The sequence below is a fragment of the Platalea leucorodia genome (assembly GCF_965183815.1).
Source record: "Platalea leucorodia genome assembly, chromosome: 6".
Classification (NCBI taxonomy): domain Eukaryota; kingdom Metazoa; phylum Chordata; class Aves; order Pelecaniformes; family Threskiornithidae; genus Platalea; species Platalea leucorodia.
Genome location: NC_138828.1, coordinates 26,939,249 through 26,962,771, shown reverse-complemented (window position 1 = coordinate 26,962,771; position 23,523 = coordinate 26,939,249). Strand labels below are relative to the sequence as shown.

The 23,523-nt window shown below is 40.1% G+C and overlaps 1 protein-coding gene across 1 annotated transcript; it reads left to right on the top strand.

The window, feature by feature from the left end:
• The first annotated feature begins 894 nt into the window (after positions 1–894).
• On the top strand, positions 895–22,577 carry CENPC (centromere protein C). The gene is made up of 18 exons (XM_082316388.1): positions 895–971; positions 2,738–2,784; positions 3,986–4,047; positions 4,377–4,474; positions 5,558–5,648; positions 5,756–5,975; positions 6,905–7,108; positions 7,726–8,099; positions 10,473–11,319; positions 11,957–11,995; positions 13,244–13,317; positions 14,836–14,904; positions 16,140–16,244; positions 17,056–17,154; positions 19,815–19,910; positions 20,215–20,369; positions 20,867–20,957; positions 22,416–22,577. The coding sequence occupies exons 1-18, from the start codon at positions 957–959 to the stop codon at positions 22,490–22,492; spliced, it is 2,763 nt and encodes a 920-aa protein (XP_082172514.1). The 5' UTR covers positions 895–956; the 3' UTR covers positions 22,493–22,577.
• Positions 22,578–23,523: the final 946 nt, after the last annotated feature.

The window sequence follows — 23,523 nt, the reverse complement described above, 5'->3', positions numbered from 1 at the left end:
GGTTGCTACTAAATGCAAAGCAAGCGTAAAAAAAAAAAGAAAAAAGAAAAAAAGGCTTATTCTTTGTTGAACATGTTCATGGCTTTTTCTGTTTCTCAGCTGTGTGTAGGCGTAAGATGAGTACGTAATTAGCTGGTAAGGTGGTCTGCGGTCGATCAGATAGCCACCAACCAACTCTGGCAGAGTAGGGGTTCAGCCCTAGGTGTGCAAGTAAATTCTCCAGATTCTAAACATGGCTGGGGACAGGTACAGGTTCTCAGATTTTGGCCAAATTGCAGATTTTTGTACATGTTTGATGATGTTTAAATGGCAGAATTCGACTTTGCTGTTGAATGTTGCAGAAAAGCTAATGAACATGGGTACCTGCACCTTTGCTTGGCAAGGCTGATGATAACAAGCCAGCACTTAGTCCACTGCTTGCCACTGTGTGATAAAAAACATCATCCAAAATTATATTTTTGGGCCGTCTTTTGCAGATACTGTAAGATATTGTGGATATTGTGGCGTTACGTTTTCAAGCAGTTGTTTTCGCTCATTGTTGAGTTCTTCACTAATGTTTTAAAGGAAAAACTGCAACCCCCTGTGGTGGCTGTAGATGTTTTGTAGCGTTTAGAAACCCGAGGATTTGAACTGCGGTTTCCCACCAGGGAAAAACAGCAGGTCCCGCCGCCGCCCCGGAGGGAAGGGAAGCCGCCCTGAGGCGCTCAGGAGGCCGGGGGAGCCGCCGCTGGCTCCTGCGCAGGCGCGACAACGGCCCGCGGGGGGGCGCGCGCGCAAAGCAACCAATGGGGCGGGGGGGAGGGGGCGTGGCCGGCGCGCTGCTTGTCGGCGGTGCGCGCGCGCAGCGGGAAGGCGCCCGAGGTTTGAAAGCGGCCGGCGGGGGAGCGGGGGCGCCGGCGCCGGCTCGGCCGGGTCCCGCGGCCGGGGTCTCTTCGTCCTCGCCGCGGCGGCCCGGGATGGCGGAGGCCTTGGTGAGAGGGCGCGGGGGGAGCGGCGGCAGGAGCGGGGGTTGTGCTAGGGGCGTGCTGGGGGCAGCGGCCGTTCTCTTCCGAAACAGGCGGGGCGCGGCCCTCTCCTCACTGCGCTCCTGAGGGGCGGGCGGGCCCGCGGGGCCGTCCTTCCGCCCCGGGTGGCGCCGTGAGGCTCTGGGGGTTCCCCGCTTCCCCTTGAGAAAAGCGGGGCTGGTGTTAGTGCTCTGCCCTCCCGCTTGGCCTCGGTTGCTGGCACAAACACTTCTGCTCTGAGGGCTTGTCTGTGGGGAGCCCCTTTTCTCTTGGGCTGCCTGCGGCTGCGCCAGTGGCTCCTCCGGGAGGTCTGCCGTTCACGGGTTAGCGTGTGAAGAGCCAGTGACTCTTGTCTAGGTATGCTAGAGATGAACTCATCTTCCTCCGACCGTCCTCTGTCAGAGGTACACGGGGAGCTGAAGTCTTAAAAGCTCTTTATGAGTAGCGGGGTATGAACATAACAATGAATAGTTAAAACCTCTTTTAGATCCGTTACAGGAATTTTTCCTTTTCCTATATGAAAAGTTGCTTGCCAGTTGGTTATACTGCCCTCCGCTGCAAGGGGAAGAAGTTTAAGCCTGAGTGACTGATTTGCTGTGGCATATGCTTCTGCACTGTTTCTGAAGTGATGGCTTTTGGTCAGTTGTTTTCCCGTGCGACTTAGAGTTTCTTTGTGACATTTTAAGCTGATATTGAAAATTTGCAGTGGAATAAATCCTTATGTGGTTTTGGTTATTTTTATTACCAGAAGTAATATCCAAAGAGGAATCACAAAGAAGTGCAAAATAATGTCAGTATGGCAAATTTAGGAAAAATGTGCTGAATTCTGTTGCATCAGGACTAGATAATCTCCATACCGCACATACCCACTGTTCCAGTTTACACAAATGAAGAAGAGGTCATAATTGTTTTTCAGCTAAACATTTAGATTTTTTTTGAGACATTTTCTTGTCACGCTGGTGAAAAACTGCACTCTGTTTAGCTCTCTAATTTTTCTTGACTTGCCCTTCTTTCGTGTTTTTATCCTCTACAGTCTTTGCCTGTTCCCAGCTCAGCAGGCTTTATTTCCTTTGTTGGCATAGAAAGTAACACTGATAATATACAGTCATTTGAATTATTACTGCTCTAGTTGTGGTAATAGGTGACTGGGGTCATGTCTGCTATTCGAATGACTTTGATTATACTCGGGGTTCAAGTATATGAAGAAGTGCTGGGAGTTAATCGAGACTTTAGTTTTACCACGGAACAGCTGATGTGCCCTCACAGCCTGTCAGCGTGGTCTTGCCTGTGATAAACACAGGGTAAGAATCTCCATGTGAGCAGTTCTCACAGAGCAGCAGATGTGTTGTAAGGTTATGTCCTAGTTTGCTCTGTGGTAGTTCATTCCTTTTCCTTACTTAAAAGATTATTTCTGTAGTCATCACAGAAATGTTAACCAAATCCTTCGATTCTCTGAGATTTCTGTCATGTAAGTCTCCTGTAAGTCTCTCTGACTTTAAATGCAACAGCTGCTTGATGGTTCTTGAGGAAAGCTGAATTTCTGGCAGTTGTTACAGGGGTCGTAGCTACTTCAGCGTTCTAAGAAAAACAGGGCTGCAGTAACTCCCACTAGTTTCAAACGGATTGAGAATCCTCGAGACTTGCTTACATGAGAAACAGGAGGTTGGTCGCTTATTTGTTTTTCTGTTGAGTGTCACCATGCTTACTAAAACTTGATTCTTATTTCTTCACAGAATCATTTTAAGAAAGACTACAGAGCAAGATTCTGCCATGGAGGAGGGTAATTTACGTTTAAAATTTTATTCTTAGATACAATTGTTTGTAAAACTTTTGTTGATTTTTGTCTGAGAGCTTAATGTCAAAACTATTGGGTGTATCTTATTAAACTGATCATATGATGTTTCCCAAACTTCTTGTATTTCTTAATGATGGGAGGAGCAAATTGTGCTGGGGGACAATGCACCAAGGATTTCCTTTGTATTCCTCTGCTGAGGCAGCAGGCTGTGGTGTAGCTGTACCTAAGCTACCCCTAACTAGGCTGCCTGAACATGGAAGCAGTAGTCTGTGCAAGCATTTTGCCTTTCAAGAGGTGGAGAAATGAAGCCCATGCAGAGTTCTAGCTTATTTGGCCCTTGCTGGTAAATGTTAGAGGAGTTTGACTATTTGCAGTGCTGTAGCTTTCTTTAAAGGCATGTCAGAAGTCTGTGAGCTTTTTATTACTGGAATCCATTTTTAGACATGCATTTCATGAGCTTACCAAATCTACCAAATTACCTGTTTTTAAAGGTATATAATAATCATTATGGGAGAAATACTCCATGGCTTTTCTCTTGTTATTTTGGTTGTGATCAACACGGTCCGGCTGGTGGATCGCTTCTGCCATTTTCATTTGTCCCGGGGAGGTTTGAAATCGTAATCCAAGCTGCTGAGCTGTTTACTTGCTTACGGATTTGATACCTCAAGCCAGTTCTGGCTGCTGAAACTGTTGTAGAAGCACAGAATAACTGTGGATAAGTAGTAGAAAGAGAAGCAGAGGGTGACTGCTTGTATGAAGGGATAGATGTGCAGCCTACACATTGCATTTCTGGGTCTGCTGAGACTGGATCACTGTGCAGACAACATTACTTGAGGACTGATTTTTAAAAAAGTTATTTCTTTCAAGTGAGAATCTCTATTCATCCGAGCGCTCTTTTACCTGAGGGCTGTTGCAGTAGCTGTATCTTTTCTTTTATGTAGAGAGATTTCTTTATTCTCATCATAATCTGTGACAGTGGGGCTTTTCCTCCTGGAATCCTTTTTTAGACAAGTTTCTTTGCAGGTGTCTGTGCATGGAAATGGTAGGTAAAATGTATTAAAGTTGGGAGTAGTGGAAATAATAATCTAAACTATTAAGTAGAAAGAACTTTACTACTTTTATTTTGCTGGAATAGGAACATTTACTATTTTTGATTGAAAATATTTTTTTTCCCTCTTCTTTCTAGAAATAAGATTGATGTACAGCCAGGTCAAAACGTTCTGAAACTCATACAGGATTGTTTCGAAAGTAAGCTTTTATTTGGTGTTTTGCTTAATTTGCAGGTTAAAGAAAAAAAATAGTTTCTTCCTTGTATTATATTTAGTGGTAAATAAAAAGAGATAAAAAATACAGATAAAATGGATAAAAATAAAGTCTTTCTCACAGTCTTTAAAAGCATCCCCTTCCCCGCTGCTCAAAACTGTCTTAGCAGTCTTATAATGGTGATCTTCTTCCTGAATAGCTGGTTTCTTTCTTGTTTGGATTTACGTGACCTTAATAAGCCTTAGCAACTTGTTAAAAGAAGTGAAACATGGACAATTCCAAGAATCCCTTATTTATATTTTTTTTCTTTATAGATTGTGGCGGGGATCTTACAATAAGTTCTCCAAGTGCAACCCGTTGCTCAACTCCTATTGTCAGAAATGAGAAGAGGACTTCAATACAGAGCCAAAGGGTAAGTTAGTTATGGCAATGTCACAACGTAGCATGGGGTACAGTTTCACTTGGGTACAAGTTTAGTTCTGTAGGATTTAGTTCTGTAGAGTGTTGAATGAATAAGCTCTATGTTGCTTGTATTAGTACATAGGCTATAATTTAACCTTCTGTAATAGTTGTTGGTAATGTTTTTTTCTTAGTTTGTTGTGCTCTAATAGTAAATGTTCTATAACTAGATTTATTTAATAGCTTATTTTCTTGGGTTTTTGCTGTCAAAAGCTTTTTCAGCTTTTTGTCCAGGATAGTTAAATCCCTCATGGTCTCAGGTTGAAGCACGCTGCCTTATAACTGGTGGTGGGTATGGCTGTCTTGGACTCCATTGGCGCTGGTTTCAGTCACTTTGCCAGATAGATGGACACAGTTCTTAGCTATTTGATGGATAATAAAATTGAAAGACGATTCTTGCATAAAAGCAGCTTGTCAACTCCTGATAAACAGTTATCTGTACAATAACTCTGTATATCTGGAACTTCGCTGAAGAGTGGAAACAAGTTGAAGGACTTGTTAATGTGCTGTCTGAGAGAATGATGGCAATAATCTAGTTTGTATATTTAGCTTTAATATTTTGATTCTAGCAGGTTTTTGTAAAAATAGGATATTCTATTAATGGCGGTGTTGAGAACAGGCATCCTTTATAATGGTGTTTGTTTACTTTAGTCTGATGTTAGAATACTGTATAATCTCAAAGTAATTCTTGCGAAACCACAGCCTGACTTATTAATGGTGAATTAAATTGCTTAACTTAATTCATTCTAATGAAAAGAGTAAATAGCTTGCCTGTGGACTAGCAGGATGTCTGTTCAAAGCTGCAAATTGATTTTTACTGTACACATTGTTTAACCTGTTGTTTGAAATTTACATTTAGTTTTAGAAAGTCTTATGTGATAGAAAATTGAAGTGTTTAGTTAAAATAGAACTGTGCCTCAAATGAGTAAGAATTAAGGGAAGGAGGTTATATTGTGTCCTCTAGAAATTTGTATTCCTGTCAAAATACTGTTGCTTTATCAGATGTTTTACTTTGTCTCATTATTGACTATGACAGCCAAAGGCAGGGTTAACTAACTCTGTGAAAAGAGCCTGTAATTCTCCAGAGTCCTTACCTGCATCAGCACTAAAAACAGTCAGCAGCAGAGGTTGGTAGCACTACTATTGAATTAAGTTTTTTTGGGTAACTATTTCTTGGGATTTTGTAAGGTTTTGAGTAGAAGAATTAAAGCTATTCTATATATATGTATGGCAGGATGTTCACATGAATCACCCCTGAAGCCTGCAATACATGATTACATAGCTGATTCTGAAAACCCAAAGTCTCCTGTGTCTAAAAGAGAAACAAATAATATATTAAAAGATTTTGAAGCACTATGTAAAAGTCCTTCCATATCTTTGGACCCTGAGGATGATCATGAGTCTCTTGGATCACCTCTTCTTGTGGAGGAAGTGAAGAGTTCTCCTGTACATATGTAAGTAGAGCTGAACATGGTGGTCGTGTCATGTGTCTGTTCCCTGCCTCCCCAGGGTAAATTAACGCAGTGGTTTCAATCATTTGTAAGTTTGGATTGTGAACTTGTGAAAAGTAATTCCAAGCTTTTTAGAAAATTTCCATATCTGGGTTTAGAAAGGGCAGAATTGTTTTTTATTAAATATTCTGGTGATAAGAGTTAATTCCTAGAGGTGCAGTACCCAAGTGCTGGAAGCCTGTCAGAATAGATTTGAACTCCTTTTTGGCAGGAAAGTGCCCCAAATTATCAGCTTCTCAGATAGTCTAGACTTCTCCAGTGAATCCTATTGACAGTGTTGACCTTAAAAGTTAACAAAAAAATTGTTAAAGCAGAGATGAGCAGTCATTGTTCCTCTCACTTTGAATATACAAATGTTTTATACAAAGTAGAACAACTTCGGTTGTGATCATTATCTCCTCTTTGGAAAGTCTGAAGCCCAGCTGCAATAGGGGCCAGTGGTCCCAGCCACAGTTCTGCTTTCCTGGAGGACTGAATCTCTGGGGTAGATCATGGAGACAGATGACACCGATCACATTGACTCCCATTGATGGAGTGCAATCGGGAAGAGAGTGTACCTCAGGTCCAGGAAACCTGACAATTTCTGAATCACATTCTGCTAAAATTAGGAATTTGTCTTGCTGAGCAGCCCTCACTTTGATCAAGAGTCACAAGCTGACCCCATGTTGCCTCAATGATTTTGGACACTTGCTACTATGCTGGGAAGTAGTACTGCTAACCTGTGCTCCAGCAAGTTACCAAATGGAAGCTCATTCATAAGAAGTGAGACACTGTCAGCAGGAGAAAATGAGAGCATCTGTCCATCCACATGATACTTTAATGTGCACTTAGGATTTATAGCATCATATTTGAAAGCTGTTTCTCATACACAGATTACATTTTGATGACCAAAATACTCCTGCTGCAGCAAAGAGCCACGTGGAAGCTGAAAATTTGGAAGGACCTCAGACTGGGAAAGATGAGCAGGTTGTTCTCGTGCAAGGAACAGAACGTATAGCTACGTCTTCTGTACGGAAAGAGAAGTCTTTCTCTTCGGTTGTCTTAGCAGCTGTAGCAACAGGAACACTTGGAAAAAGGTTTGTTTTGAGGCTTAATATGGAACGTAATTTGCTAGTGAAGTAACCCAGTCCTGAGTACTGGAGCAACATCCTTGTATCTATAAACATGGTCTGGGAGAATGTTTTGGGATAGTTCAACATTACTGAAAAATGCCCCTTGAGAAAGGGTTTGAATAGTTCTTTCAAAGTTTTGTGCTGTTAGGATTTAACAGTGCTGTTGCTTTTGTCTGCCAGTAGAATAGTATGTAGCTGTTGAATAGCATTTCAGATTGAGCCTGAGATGTTTTGATAGGTAGGTTGGAGGATTCAGGAAAACCTTATATGATTCTGAAGTTAGCAGTGATCAAGCAGTCTTCTTCAGAGCTAATATGGATCTCACCAGTTAGGTAGGAAGTTGACTCTCCAGCATCTGAGAAATAACGAGGTGTGAATATGAGGCCAAAGCAAAAAAAAAAAGCACGCCTTGTGCTCTTTTTGGAAGCTAAAGGGCAATGAATGATGAACTTCATAATAATTCTTCTGAGGAACGTCCTGTAGCGTGTTTAGGTGTTCCAGAGTCACTACTAGATTTACAAGATTGAAAGTAAATTTTTTTCCCCAAAATGATGTGAATACTTTGTCCCTCATTTCTTTAGGTATTCAGCCTCAATATCCCCGCCATCGCCTCCTCCTGCGAAAGATCAAGATATAGAAATAGAAAATGAATGCGAATTTTTAATTGATGAATCAGATGGTGTATCTTTTAATTCTTGGTTTTCAATACCCCGTAAGAACAAAAAATTAAAAAAAGATGGCTCTGCAACTCCTAAATCTCAGCCCTCTGAAAAGGAGAAGACAGAGAGTAAGAAAGGCAAGAAGAGAAAAGTACAGGTTGAAGCACTTACTAAACAGAAAACGGATTATTTGGATGTCAGAGTACCTGGCTTCAAAGGAACATCAGAATCAGATCCAGTCTCTAACAGCGAAGGAAAGGTCCTTAAATCTCAAAGGCAAAACAGTACTCCTGTGGGTAAGTTATTTAACAGCTCTTCAAACTTCTCCTTCTAGGTCATATTCCTGGATTTTTTTTTTTGGTGGTGGTTTATTGGGAAATAAGGATAAAGTAGATGGGAGACATTAATGGATTTGTAATTGATGTTTCAGTTGCATAGTTAGGTTTGGGTGTATATAAGGCAGTGAGACAGAGTGTCATAGAAAAAAAATAATCATAGAATCGTTTAGTTTGAAAGAGACCTTTAAGATCATCAAGTCCAACCGTTAACCTATCACTGCCAAGTCCACCACTAAACCATGTCCCTAAGCACCACATCCACATGTCTTTTAAATATCTCCAGGGATGGGGACTCAACCACTTCCCTGGGCAGCCTCTTCCAATGCCTGACTACCCTTTTGGTGAATAAGTTTTTCCTAATATCCAACCTAAACTTGCCCTGGCACAACTTGAGGCCATTTCCTCTTGTCCTATCACTTGTTACCTGGGAGAAGAGACCGACCCCCACCTCGCTACAACCTCCTTTCAGGTAGTTGTAGAGAGCAATCAGGTCTCCCCTCAGCCTCCTCTTCTCCAGACCAAACAACCCCAGCTCCCTCAGCTGCTCCTCATAAGACTTGTGCTCTAGACCCTTCACCAGCTTCGTTGCCCTTCTCTGGACACGCTCCAGCACCTCAGTGTCCTCCTTGTAGTGAGGGGCCCAAAACTGAACGCAGTACTCGAGGTGCGGCCTCACCAGTGCCGAGTACAGGGGGACGATCACCTCCCTGGTCCTGCTGGCCACACTATTTCTGATGCAAGCCAGGATGCCATTGGCCCTCTTGGCCACCTGAGCACACTGCTGGCTCATGTTCAGCCAGCTGTCAGCCAACACCCCCAGGTCCTTTTCTGCCAGGCAGCTCTCCAGCCACTCCTCCCCAAGCCTGCAGCATTGCGTGGGGTTGTTGTGACCCCAGTGCAGGACCCAGCACTGAGCCTTGTTGAACCTCATACAGCTGGCCCTGGCCCATCGATCCAGCCTGTCCGGGTCCCTCTGCAGGGCCTGCCTACCCTCCAGCAGATCAACGCTTCCGTCCAACTTGGTGTCATCTGCAAACTTACTGAGGGTGCACTCAATCCCCTCATCCAGATCAAGAGATTGATAAAGATTGATTGATAAAGAGATTAAACAGAACCGGCCCCAACACTGAGCCCTGGGGAACACCACTTGTGACTGGCCGCCAGCTGGATTTGACTCCATTCACCACCACTCTCTGGGCTCGTCCATTCAGCCAGTTTTTTACCCAGTTAAGAGTGCACTTATCCAAGCCATGAGCAGCCAGTTTCCCCAGGAGAATGCTGTGGGAAATGGTGTCAAAGGCTTTACTAAAGTCCAGGTAGACAACATCCACAGCCTTCCCCTCCTCCACTAAGCAGGTCACCTTGTCATAGAAGGAGATCAGGTGAGTCAAGCAGGACCTGCCTTTCACAAACCCATGCTGGCTGGGCCTGATCCCCTGGTTGTCCTGTACGTGCCTCATGATGGCACTCAGGATGATCTGCTCCATAACCTTCCCTGGCACCAAGGTCAGGCTGACAGGCCTGTAGTTCCCTGGATCCTCCTTCCGACCCTTCTTGCAGACGGGCCTCACATTTGCTGACTTCCAGTCATCTTGGACCTCCCCGGTTGACCAGGACTGCTGATAGATGATGGAGAGTGGCTTGGTGAGCACCTCTGCCACCTCCCTCAGTACCCTTGGGTGGATCCCATCTGGCCCCATAGACCTGTGTGTGCCTACATGGCGTAGCAGGTCACCAACCATTTCCCCTTGGATTATGGGGGTTTCATTCTGCTCTCCATCCCTGTCTTGCAGCTCAGGGGGCTGGGTACCATGAGAACAACTGGTCTGACTGTTAAAGACTGAGGCTAAGAAGGAATTAAGTACCTCAGCCTTTTCCTCATCCTTTGTCACTTTTTTTCCTCCTGAAAATTTAAGGTAGCAGTGTTGCCTTATGAGCACACAAAGAAGGTAGGTACCCACAAGCTTTTGCTCCTCTGTAGAAGGGAGGTTAAGATACGTGCTTTGAACTGGAGGGGATCAGTTTTTAGGAATTGTTTGAGAAGGGTTTTGTAGCACAGAAGCAGGAAACTGGAAAGCAGATTGAAGGTAACATTTCTGCCCTTTTTTTTTCTGCTAGGGAATACTGGAAGTACACCAAAAATTCTGTTTTGAATTTTTCATACAGTATAGTTCAGAGAAAGCCTTCTTTTAACCATTGGGAAAAATCTGGGTTTGTGATACTTTTTTTTTTTTATTCTTTGGCTTATTTTTATGCGTTCAGATGTCAACATACATCTTCAGGTTTAATGCAAAAAGATATTAATGTCTTAAGTGTTTTGTGTATTGATAGGAAAGACTAAAAAGGATGCGCTTAGGCAAGGCTCTCCAAATCAGAAAAAGGAGACGTCCAGGAAACCAGAAGCTGAAGAACTGACGTTGTCACAGTCTGGATTGGAAACAAAAGCATCTGATGCAGAACAATGTAAAACAAGGGTGATGCCAAGTGAAGATTTGCCTATGCCCTCAGCTGGGCATCAGCAAGAGCGGACTGTGTCTCCAAAAAAGAATCTCAAGTCTTCCAAGTATCTGCAGTCAGCTTCAAAAGCTTCTCAGCATTTAGTTCACAAGAAACAAACTGCTAAGCAGAAACTTCCAAAAGATACAGTAGCTAAGAGACTGGCAGAAAGTCCGAGGAAGAAGCTTAAAAAATCTGGCAAGAAAAGTAGTAATAAAAAGCCTCAGTTACAAAGAGAGGAGAATTCTGACAGTGAACCTGGTGAAGAAGAGCTTGAAAGAGAGCCTGTAAAATTGAAAGAAGTGTTTACTTCACCCCTGCATCAGAACTTAGAGACTTCCATGATTCAGAAGTTGGCTAAGTCTGACAAGCCTAAAAACGTATTGCGTGCGTTGGAGTCACTTGGTGGTGCAAATAACAAAACTCCTGTAAAAGCACTACAGCATCTCATAGACAGTGTGAAGAATTCTGAAAAGAAACAGTTGTCAGCTAAGTCTTCAGGGAAGATAGCCAAAAAGATTTGTCACAGAACCAGTAAAGGCGTTTGCTCAAACCCTGAGGACGCTGAGTCTCAAATGGACTCTGACAGCTCTTCTGTACAGGACATGGCAAGAAAAAACCAGAAGTTATCAGATATGAAAATAAAAAGAAAAAGAAAACGTAACACGCAACATGGACTACAGTAAGCTTTTTATGTAATGCTTTACAGGTGTGGTATAACTTGGTAGATAATTAAACACATCTTGTTAACTTTTAAGCAGTAATGGCCCGTTTGAACTATGTGACAGTTTCAGACTGGTTGAATAGCTAATAGAGAAACCAAGTGGTGTAATCAACATCTTAGTCTCAAAGGTGGGTGCCAAATCTAGTGTCTGCATCTGCATAAGGAAACTTGCGCTGGAATTTTTAAAATGTTCTTCTGGGACTTGAGTAGCAGATCCAGTTTAAAAACGAAAAAAAAAAGGCAAAGACAAGACACACATGCACATACAACCTCACCACCTGTAGAATAACTTCACTGTTAAGTTTGTTAGTTTGTTTATAAATTGAGAAAATACAGTGTTTAATTCTTCAGCTATATTTATTTTTGTGGAAGTAACTTTACTCATGATTGGTAATCAAAAGAGGAAGTTTCTTTAATCAGTCTAATTGAGTTTTTAATTATTGTTCTTCGCATTGCTTTTTAAAATTTTTTTTAAAAAATGTCTTTTTTATGGTTCTGTTCAGTACATACAATTATTGATCTACAGGTTCTTTTCAGTAAGTAAAATTGACTTAACAGTAAACGTAATAATAATAATATTTTTTTTCTCTTCTAGAGATTCCTTTGCAGCTGAGAAGGCTACAAGTCGTGAAAGGTAATTTCCTGAGTTGTCTGTAAAACTTGCATTTAATCCCGTTTCTTCCTCACTGAGAACAGCTGTTTGGTACTACTACTGCGTTCTGTGTTCTACTAGTGAAGAACCTAGAAAAGGGATCATGATTCATGCCTGAGGTGTTTAAATATGGTGCTAATACAGTTAATAAACGAATAGAAGTCTTCTTACTGTCATGAATAAGGGGTCATAGTAAGTTTCTTGCCTTTGGGAATTTTTTTTTCCTTTGAGGCTTGCTTCCACATTAGTGTGTGATTTTTGAACAGAAATACCAGTGCTCCTAGAACTAATAACACTGAACTAATAAAGTTGCTGTTAAGTAGGGTATAGAAACGTATCTACAACCCAAACTCTTGTTTGCGCACGTAGATATGCACATATCTTCTCCTTCATGGGATGGGAACTTAATAACAAAGCAAACAGGAGTGGCAGTCTATGAATTTATTAAATTCTTAAGTAGTACTTCTACTGAAAATTTCATTTTTTTCATTGTAAGCGAGCCTACTGCAGGCTTAATTGGACAAATTTGTAGTGTAGGTTTGCTAATCTGGCATTGCAATGCATCTTTTGCAGTTTAGGTAGATCATAGCTGAACTTCATTGGCATGGTAAAAGCAGTGATGCACAGCCACAGATAGGGGAAGGAGGAAAGGTTAGGGGTACTAAAGCTAAGGCTGTAAGGGAAGCCCCGTTATAAGTGATTTGATTGCTAGAGAATCTCTGGTGGAGTTACGTTAATGTTAATTATCGTGATTTTATGGGGGAGATTTTATGAGAGAATACTTACGACAATTACAAACTATTTTACTGTCCTTCCCTTACAGCATGCAAAACATTTCTTTAAATCACTTCTATAATCATGGTCTAGGAAAATTGTTTGAGAGGTGATGCTATAGAGGAGAGGAGAAGGTCTGTTTATTCTGAGAGGGAGAAAAAAGAAGAAGAAGTCACAGGATTTTTAGGAAACCTGTTTAGAGAGAATGTGTGAATGCTAGTTTGTCTGCCTGATGACTGAATAGAGGAACAATTGATGAATTTGAGACCTGCGATTCCTAACTAGCAGTCGTTTGCTTCAGTGTTTAATTGGTACAGACAGATGTTTAGAAAGGAAAAAAAAAAACACCACACATGATCTGAAAAAAACTTAAATTTGCTATTTTTGGTAGTGCTGTAATATTCCTTTGACATTTAACATATTCAAGCAGGTGTATTTTTTTTTTTCCCTTTGAAGTGGGCCTGTTCTAGAACATTGTGATAAGTTTACTTCCAGAAGTAAGTCTTGTGAACAGGATAATACATCTTCAGGTAATGTTTAAAGTTGGTATTTTCTTGCATTTTATGTATAAGCTTCTTAAAAGCTGTAATTGATGGTACAGTAATTTCTGTTGTATTCTGATTGTCCAAGAACAAAAAATGCAGATTGTATTGGCTGTGGTCACGTTTCTGCCCATGTACGTGATACAGTATGCCAGCTTTACATTGTGTTTGCTTTGGGAGGACAAGCACTGCATGGTTTGCCATCATGCCTACCAGGACAAAGTTATCCTTCCAGTATACTTCGAACAAATTTTTTAGACTGAGTTTGTACCACTTCGGTGTGTTGCCATGTGATGATACTATATAGGATCACTTTAAGCCACCCTAGACCAAATTGTCCAGCCTTACAGAATCATGGCCTGTTCACCTAAAAATATTTTGGTTTTCTTTTAAGTTTCCCTATGCAAATTGCACATATTGTCATAATGAATATGAGCCTTGGGCATAGAAAGCCTTTTTGTTAGTGTTTTAGGGCCAGTTGTGAATGTTCTTAATTTATGCAACGCTTTCTTCAGAGACCTAGTTTTGTGTGTGTTCTGGTAAGAAGTTTGTTCTAAAGTTGGGCTTGAGTGGTATAAAGCTGAATGACCTTGCACTTTCATCAGTAAAATTATGTGTAGAATAGAATTGTTTAGGTTGGAAAAGACCCTTAAGATCATCAAGTCCAACTGTTAACCTAGCACTGCCAAGTCCACCACTAAACCATGCCCCTAAGGACCACACCTACCCATCTTTTAAATACCTCCAGGGATGGGGACCCAACCACTTCCCTGGGCAGCCTCTTCCAGTGCCTGACTACCCTTTCAGTGAAGAAATTTTTCCTAATATCCAACCTAAACCTCCCCTGGCGCAGCTTGAGGCCATTTCCTCTCGTCCTATCACTTGTTACTAGGGAGAAGAGACCGACCCCCACCTGGCTACAGCCTCCTTTCAGGTAGCTGTAGGGAGCAATAAGGTCTCCCCTCAGCCTCCTCTTCTCCAGACCAAACACCCCCAGCTCCCTCAGCTGCTCCTCACAAGACTTGTGCTCCAGACCCTTCACCAGCTTCGTTGCCCTCCTCTGGCCACGCTCCAGCACCTCAATGTCCTTCTTGCAGTGAGGGGCCCAAAACTGAACGCAGCACTCGAGGTGTGGCCTCACCAGTGCTGAGTACAAGGGGACGATCGCTTCCTTAGTCCTTCTGGCCATACTGTTCCTGGTACTAGCCAGGATGCTATTGGCCTTCTTGGCCACTTGGGCACACTGCCGGCTTATCAGAGGGATGAGTCTGAGGAATATTTACTTGAATGTATAGTTTTCATGTAATTTTCAAGCTTACAGTGTTTAATTACATATACTGTTTATCTATATTGGGTTTCATATATGTTTAAAGAAAAAAATGTTAGTGGGAACACTAACACTGGGAGTTCTGCTTGTATTACCTTTGGTTGCTTCTAGTGGGTATATTGAATAAAAGTCAGGAATAGTAAATGCTTATAGTGGTGTTTTTTTGAATATATTTTCAGATAATTCTGAAGACTTTAATTGTCAAGTAAGAAATCTGTTGTCAGACAACATTCCAAGGCATAAAATAGGTAAGATTATTTTAAAATACCTTAATGTAAGTGCATAAATAGAAATGCATTTCCAACTTGCTGTAAACTTTGCTGAAGGAGACACAGGAGAACACCTAGAAATGGGTTCATATGTTGATAAGTATTTACAGATAAGGCTTCTTAGTTCTTCAGGGTACTATAACGCTGCTCTAATTTTTAAGTTACTTTTAAAAACTTCTAGTGTTCCTTTTTTTTATTACTATATTCAACAATTATCTTTAACGGTCACATTTCCATTTTTCATTTAATATTGAGTCAAGACACTGCTTGCAGTTCAGTAAGATCAATAAGATTTTGAATTAGTTTTACACAGTGTAACAGAGGGTGCAAATAACCTCCCTTCTGTGGTGGTCTGAGCCCGGATGGGATGGAACAATAGGCATGCAGTCAATTGTAGTCCCATACTAGTCTGCTTTTATTGTTTTTTATTCCCTTCATTATTATTTTATGCACACCACTATAGTTGTCTACCTTGAAAAACTTTCAGCAGGGTTTTTTATTTACCATTTTTATTTTTAGCCTTTAAATATTCTTGACTAATTTGCTCTCAACTCTTAAGGGGCTTTTATTCTTTCTTACAAACACTAAAATATTGGATCTTACTGGTATTGATATATGGCAGCTTAGCAAAATTGGAAGTTGAGACTATGTAATAAGTAAGTCTGAAGATAAATATCTGAGAAGTCTTGGAAATGTGCGGGGCTTGTGTTGGCAAAAGTGCTGCTCTTCTGGACCTTGGAGATGGGACTTAAGAATCTGGAAGAGGAGGGGCTGCTTATGCTGTCTCTGTTACTCTCCTCTTGCCATTAACCAAGGCAGTGCCTTTTCACTGTGGCTAATGAAATCCCGCAGATTTAGGCAGGCTGCTTAGTCTCCGTAGAGAGCTTTGTCTTCACAGCTGTAGCATGTTTGCTGCTCCTTGTGCTTGAGCCCCTAATGTCCGTATCTCAGTGATTCACTAAGATCTATAGAATGAAATCTAAAGTCAGCATGGTGACTGTTTAAGAAAAAGGGGAGTGAAATACTGATGTATGCAAAAGAAGGCTTTTGGCAATACTCTGTTCCCTTTTCCTGTCATGATAGCAATGTGATATAAATATCAACTGGGAGGTGCTGACCCCCTGTTATGGAACAACAGGAAAGGATACTTAATGTTTTCTATTTTTGAATTTTCCTTTCATGCTTAACGTAAATGATTTCATCCTTTAAATTAGTAATGCCTTCCAACACACCTAATGTTCGTCGGACAAAAAGGATACGACTAAGACCTCTGGAATATTGGCGAGGCGAGCGCGTAAACTATACGATGAGGCCTTCAGGTATTAGTTCCAAAATACCTATTTGCCTTCCCCTGACAGGGCAGTAAAGAGAAATCTGTGGGTTGATCTTGTGCCATGAAAGCTCTGAGGTGCTTATTATTTGTAATTTTATAAAAAAGTAGATTATTCCTGGTCTCCAGCTATTTAGTCATCTTTCCGTGTAGTCTTTTTCTCTCCTGATACTCCTGTGTAAGCTAGAAATAGTATCAGTACAGCGTGTTAAGTACCCTTGCCTTAACTGTTCAGGGAAGAACAAAATGGCTTCTCTGTATTAGTAGGTTTATTACATCAAAGATTCTGTATGATACCGGAACAAGAGACATTCTGCTGGATCATTCATTGGAGCATTTCTCTTTGCGTGGGGATTGTTCTCCAGAGCAGATACTATATTTTATCCAGTCTCAGTGTTAAATTCCCTAAGTGATAGATTATATCTAGTTCACGGGGATTTTTTTCTGACAATTCAGCCTAATTTGGTCCTTTCCTAATTAGTCTGCTTGAAAATAATATTTCTTTGTGTCCCTAAAATTGATACTTTGTCTTAAAAATTGACTCTCATGTCATGGCTTTCTGAAATGTTCTTTGACTGAAATATGATCAGATTCTTTTCAGAAAGTCTCAAGTTGCATTTCAGTCCAAAATACTTGATGTTGAAAAGCTTTTTCATTTGTTCTGGCTTTCTAAAGCTAGCTGAAAAGTTCAGCATCAAGGAAGTATATTCTCAACTGAAATGCTTGTTGGTTGTGCAAGTCTGCATTCTTGTAAAATTATTATGAGTTAGTGAACTGTGTTTAACTTTCTTTTGTTTCAGGAGGACTTGTGATTAGTGGAATAGTGTGCCCAGAAACAGAACCTCACAGGAAGATTAAACGGAGGAAGGGTGGTCACAAGCAGAAAAGAGATGAAACAAGTATGAACACAGGCTTTTTTTCTTTTGATACTTTAAAAAAAAATCTGCAATCAAATACTCTATTGCTGTAAGATTTTTCTCCTGTAAAAACTTGATTCTGTCTCTGGGTGAAAATAATTTTATAATGAAATGTGTTAATGTGATCTGATGTGGAAAAAACTGTTTATATTGTATCTATAGCAATGCTGTATAACTGCATTGTAAAAACTTCTAACTTCTCAGCATTAGAAAGGAAGAGACACAGGACATATCCAGAAGTGTTGTGGGGCCTTTAAAGCAGGGGTTGAAGAAAATAAACTGTACTTCTGTCCTTGTTCAGCTTGTTGATTAATGATGCTGATGTGTTTAGTTTCATAACGCACAGTTAAGGTATAAAAACTTCTGGTCGTTTTACTGATACCTGCAATATCATATCTGAAAAGGCAGCATATGGTGTCAATAGAGCTTTAAGCTATTGTAGGTTAAATACAAGAACATAACAAGGTAGGTGAAGAGAGAGCTTTAAGAACAGTGCATAAAATGGTTAAAAGTGGCCAATAAATCTATGTTTAAACGAACAGGAAACTTTGCTAGAGCCTCTGTGGCCAGTAGATGATGAGTATGTAGGTAGTGCTCAGAAAAGGGAGATAGAGTCCAAAAGCCAAATGATTTTTGCTGTGCTCTCTGTGGAAGATGTTTTGATGCTAAAGAACCTTTCTTTATGGGGACTGTCTAGAGCTTTTGTTTGAGACAGAAACATTTCTATGTGAAGTTATAGAACAAATAAGACAAACGCTAATAAACATGGAAAACACCATATGGTTCTGACACAGTTCTAAAACAAATCAGGACTTTTATAATCATTAGAGAGATAAGGAAGAAAACAGTCAATGTTGGTACAAATTTCTGATTTTCTAGGGCGTTGCATGTAAATTTTATTCCTTACCTCAAAAAGATAGAGAAGGTTCAGAGAAAGCTTGTCAAAAACATGGAAGGACTTCTGTACCGGAAGCAAATACATGGTGAAGGCTCCTCAGCCCTGAAGAGAGTACTGCGGAGGTGTGAGAAAGACGTATAAAATCACGAGTGGCATGGAGAGGGGGAACAGAAATAAATTGTGGTTTGTTTTGTTGAGTGGGTTGGTTCGTTTGATTTTAAACACAAGAACTAGAAGGTGTGGAAGGAAGACAGTGAGAGCTGGGTTTTTCAAACACAATAAGGCAGCTCTTCTTACTATGTGCTGTCTGCCCCAGAATACTGTGGATAAAAATGTTTATGTAGGTTCAAGGTGAGAACTAGATAAATTCACAGAAGATGTAACTGTTACTAGCTCTAAATGAAGTGTGTGAGCTCTGTGTTAGAGGTGGAAAGTATTCCATGGAAGTGCCATTACACTATTATAGCATTTTTGGGGACAGAAGGGGTACCTCCTTTTGGCCATTGATGGAAGACAGGATCCTGGTCTAGATCAGCCTTTGATCTAAGTACAGTTTATGTTTTAATATAAATCATTTGCAGTCCATGTAAACCTGAGCTGTTAGTGCCCGTTCATACTGTGTCTTACAAGAATTATTGCTTGCTTTAGCTGCATTTGAACTTCTTCCAGAAGTGATGGATTTCCCCTTTAACAGACATTCATCCTGAGACATAATCTTTTGCTAGCATCCTTGAATTTTAAGTGGTGCATATAAGGACCATCAGCTGAGTAGAATTTCTAGGACAAATTCCTAAATTTTATTGATATGATAAAAATTCTGTGGTTATAGCCGTAGAGTTGCACCTGTTGCTGCTTCTTTTTGTAGAGAGATGGTTATGTTCGAACAAAGCTATTTCAAACACAGTGACTTTCTTCCTACCCCTGACTGTCTTGGCATAAGAGTATTTAAGCAGCCACGAGTGCCTATTAGAGTGCTATAGCTTGCCTTTAACATCCTTTTTCTGACTGCATTTAAAGAAACTTCCAGTGCACTGTGGAGCTTAAATTGTCTGCTTAAGAGAGTTCTGCAAGAGAGCTTTGGGATATTTATTCTGTCATGAACATTCTCCGGCGTCTCTTTTCTATTTGAAAAGCGTAAGGTTGTCATCATCTCAGGCTATTTCCTTCTCTGGAAAAATCCTTTTTATTATAGAAATAGTTCTCTGATTTACAACTTACAGTGAGATTCCTGTAATGGTATTTCTTGAGAAAAGGAAAATTGAGCATGTGCTTATTCTTTTGAACACTTTATATCCTAAGTCTCCTGATGCCCATCAGCAGTAGGTAAAAGGAAAAAACTTGTTCTTCATACTTCATCATGTATTTTATATCCTTTTAATATCCTCTCAGCATCTGTTGCTAGAAAAGCATTTCTCTTAAAACGCAGATACTTTTGAGTAAATACTGTCATTAATAGCATAGGATAAATAGTTAGCATTCCCCTGGAAAATTCTTTAGGATTTAGAGACCCTTTATCTATTACACACAGAAATAATTCCAATGAAAATTACATTTTCAAAGAATTGTTATGGATTGTTTCCTGTTATTTGAAGAAAGTGTATTCACTCTGTTTAGTCACTTAACAAATTTAAGTACTTATCAGTGAAATCTAAAGTTGTGGAAAAGTTGTGGTTAAATAATTAAGTTTTTTAAAATGTAGAGTGATTATTTTTCTGGTTTTGTTTTGGTTTTTTTGTCTCCTCAGGAAGTGAGATACCTGCAAATTTGGATCACACTCTCGCCGATACTTCTAAGCCAACCGTTGTACTGGACCCAGTAACAAATGAGGAAGTACTTCTAGGTGAGTTGAGGGGATGTGACCAAGGGCCTTTCTGAATTACGTAGTAAGTGTTTAGACTGATAAGAAAAAAAATTGTTCGTGCCACATTGGGCATCATAAAAGGGTGAGCTGTTGAAATATTCATTGCTGTTCTGGAGAAATTTCTGAGGGAGACCCAAAAAGTGTCATGATTTTTCAGTTAAATATTGAGTCTAGCTCTTGGGGGTGTTGCACTGAAACAATATGTAATGCATATGATTTCATAAGTAGTTACTGAGCAAGTAACAAGACTAATTAGTGTTAATCTCCTGGACTTTTTTTGTAGAATGTGTTAACACCGAAAGCAGTCACTCATGCTTCTTCAAAGATGAATCGGTAGAAATATATAAAAATTTGAATACATCTGCTTTTGCCAGTGGTAGATTGATTTTGAAACCATTTAAAGAAAAGGGACACCAGTTTGTCCACATGGATACAATAGTAAGTATGCTTTTTTCCTTATTTTTATAAAATGGGCTATGTAAACAGAAAATCTTAGAATGGTTGGAAGTAGCATATGAAGTTGACAGGTTTTTCAGTTTTTTTCCCCACTATAATGCAAATAGATACAGAAAACATTAATGAATCATTTCAGTTGTGAAATTAGTTATAACCAAAGAAACTTGCTAGAGGTACTTTGCATGCACGATGCCCTGCTTTGCTTCACATTAAAGCTGTATGTCCATGTACGCTTACTGTCTGGATCTTGCAGGCAAGATAGAAGTATCAAATAAATAAAATTGGCCCCCATCCCCCTTTAAGTTGTGCGTCTTATTTTTCAGCAGGTTGGGAAAAGGATTGCACCTCTGCTAGCTTATTTGTTTTTTGATCTTTGTTACAACATGTATGCAAAACAAAGCGTACGTTTTCTTGGATAACTTTTTAAAATGTTTGCAAAGGAAACATCGTTAATCTTAAACCCTTTGGCTTTCATTAAGGCTTTCCATGTTATCCGTGGCAAAATTATTGTTACCTTACATAAGACGTCATATTATCTGACTACAGGGGACTTCTTCTATGTTCCAGCAGGTAAGTACATGTGTTTAAAACCAATTTGTTGGAGATGGATGAGACTGAACTAGCATGCTAGGAAGCAAAACCGAGCTGAATGATGGGAAGAGAGAAGTTTGAGCAGAGAGTATAGGGTTATGGAGAAAGGAATGTGACCCCACACTGGACATGGGTTGATGACCTAACCTTTGAATGCAGTGATACAAACACTGCTTGTTATGTGAGTTGGCCTCAAAAGTTTCTGATGACACTACGAAGTTCTAAGAGTGAATTTCTCTTGGTATTCTGGTTCTGTCCCTAGCTATAACATTGCGGAAACTTCACAGACAGCTTAATATAGTGGTAGTTAATATAATTGTTTTGGTCGCCATCTGTTTGCTGGTTTTTCTACATAAAATTATGAAAATCCATTTGGATCAGTTCACCATATTTTACGCTTTGTGTTTGATATATAGAAGGTGCAGAATATCTTGTTGAATGGGTTGTAACTTCATGTGGGTTGTTGAGAATTTAGACACCTCTGATTTTGCCCTTCTGAGATAAAAGTGGAATGAATTCCATATGGGAAGCTGTCCTTCAGTGGGTAAGACACTAGTCAGGACAGTTGGTAGTAGTTGTAAAGCAGGCTGTTCGTGAAGCTGTAGAGAGCTTTTGTACAGCTTTCTTGCGAAGAGGCTACGTTAGAAAATGACAAGCTACCACTTGTTTTTCTGTTAACTTTTTACCGTGGTGCCCCGATTGAACAATCATTGTTCAGTTAAGGCTTGATGCTTTCGAGCTTTTTTTTGTTTGCTTTAATCTTAAAAGTTTAGGGGTCTGCAGAGACAATTTTGGAGTTTGCTTTTTGGGAAAGCAGATTATCTAAACTGCTGAAAGTTCCATATGGCCATAAGGATCTATACTTCATTTCCATTCTTCCCTGCTTCTTGAGGGCCTGTCTCAGTATGCCTGGATGGGCAATGCAATGTTTGTGGCAGGTGATCTCTTTGTAATTAATCAAGTGTGACTGTATATGAATATTAGGATGTTGCGACATTCAGTGCCTTTTAGATGTTTCTGTATTTGTGGTCATGTTAGTATGCAAATCCCCAGTGAAGATCTGCAGATAAGTTTCCATGTGCAGTTTTTATTGAGATTTTCTGTAGGAATAAATTAAAGTAAATTCAGTCACCTTAAAGTTTTCTTCTGGGTTTTGAGAGCTGAGAGCTCAAGCCTGTTACGTTCTTTTCAGTAAAAATCTTCTCAGCAAAGATGCACTTTATTCTTACCACAGGTTAAAATAAATGACACTAGCTGTATTCCTTGTTATCTCTTTGAAATGCAATGACATGCCTGTAAGAGTGGCATCCTCGATTAGGGGTTAATATTCCTTCTGTTAAAATATATGAAATAAAAATACACTTGGCTGAAGACAGGACAGGACTTCAAAAATTGCTAGTGGTTTCTAAAGAAAACTTTCTCTGTTTTTATTTGTAGGAAATGGATATAACATACGTAATCTTCTGAACGAAGAAAGTGTTCTTCTCTTCACACAACTCAAAAAAGACAGGTGAAGAACTTTGCAGAAAAGTTTGCTGAAACACTTTTCAAGCTTTTGTATGTTTTGAAGTTCTTTTTACATACAAAAAGTGAGTGTGCCCAGCTTAACATTACAAATTAGTACAGAGCAGCTGAAATCAACGTGAGAAGAGTTAAGAACAAAACCAAAAGAACTCAGTAGTTTGCTATCAAACTGAAGTGACATACTGAAGGGCCCCACTCTGCATCAGTTACTGTTCTTGCATCATCCAAAGACAGAAAGATACACGTATAAAATTTGTGGCTAAAGCACATTGTTGTTCCAAATTGTATTTGTATGCCTAATCTCCCTAAAGATGCTTAGCATTTGAAAAAAATTTTGACACCCTCAGCTAACATCTGCTAGTCTTAATGTCTGCCTGGTACAAACTGCTTAGAATAATCTCTATTTAAATGTAGGACCGTGCTGTTCACATTCCAGTAATTGTTGTCTAGGAGACGGGCTGCTGGAATGCTTGTGTGCTGGGGTCCAGCCTTCTTCTAATATGTTAATGACAGGCGTTTCTTCCTTGTCTAGCAGATGTATGATTAGTGCCTCAAACTCGAATTGTAAAATGGGAGCTCTTAAGTAGGAGCTTATCGGTTGTATCTTTTGTATGGAAGCTATGGCTTGATTAGCTCTGAACATTGTGGATAGCTTTATTTTGTGTAACAGCGATAGGTCATTGCCAAATGTATTACTTTAATATCTCCTTTTGTTTTGCTTGCTGTGTTCCTGGATAATAATGAGGACCTTTGGGAAAACTGTAATTATACTGTATACTCCAGAAGCCAAGTCTAGACAGCAGATGGTATACATAGCATTTGTCTCCCAAGCTCTTCAAGGTTCCTTCTGGCTGAAGATAAGGATAAACTACAGCTATTCTGGTAGGGTGCTCTCTCTCTGTGGTCACCGCTATCCTAGAAGAGAAGGAGATAGGGAAAATTGAATTGGAATAGTAAACTTTAAGGACTTGAGGACTGAGTATTGACTTTGTAAACAGTCTTGGCCGTGATCTTTATGCTA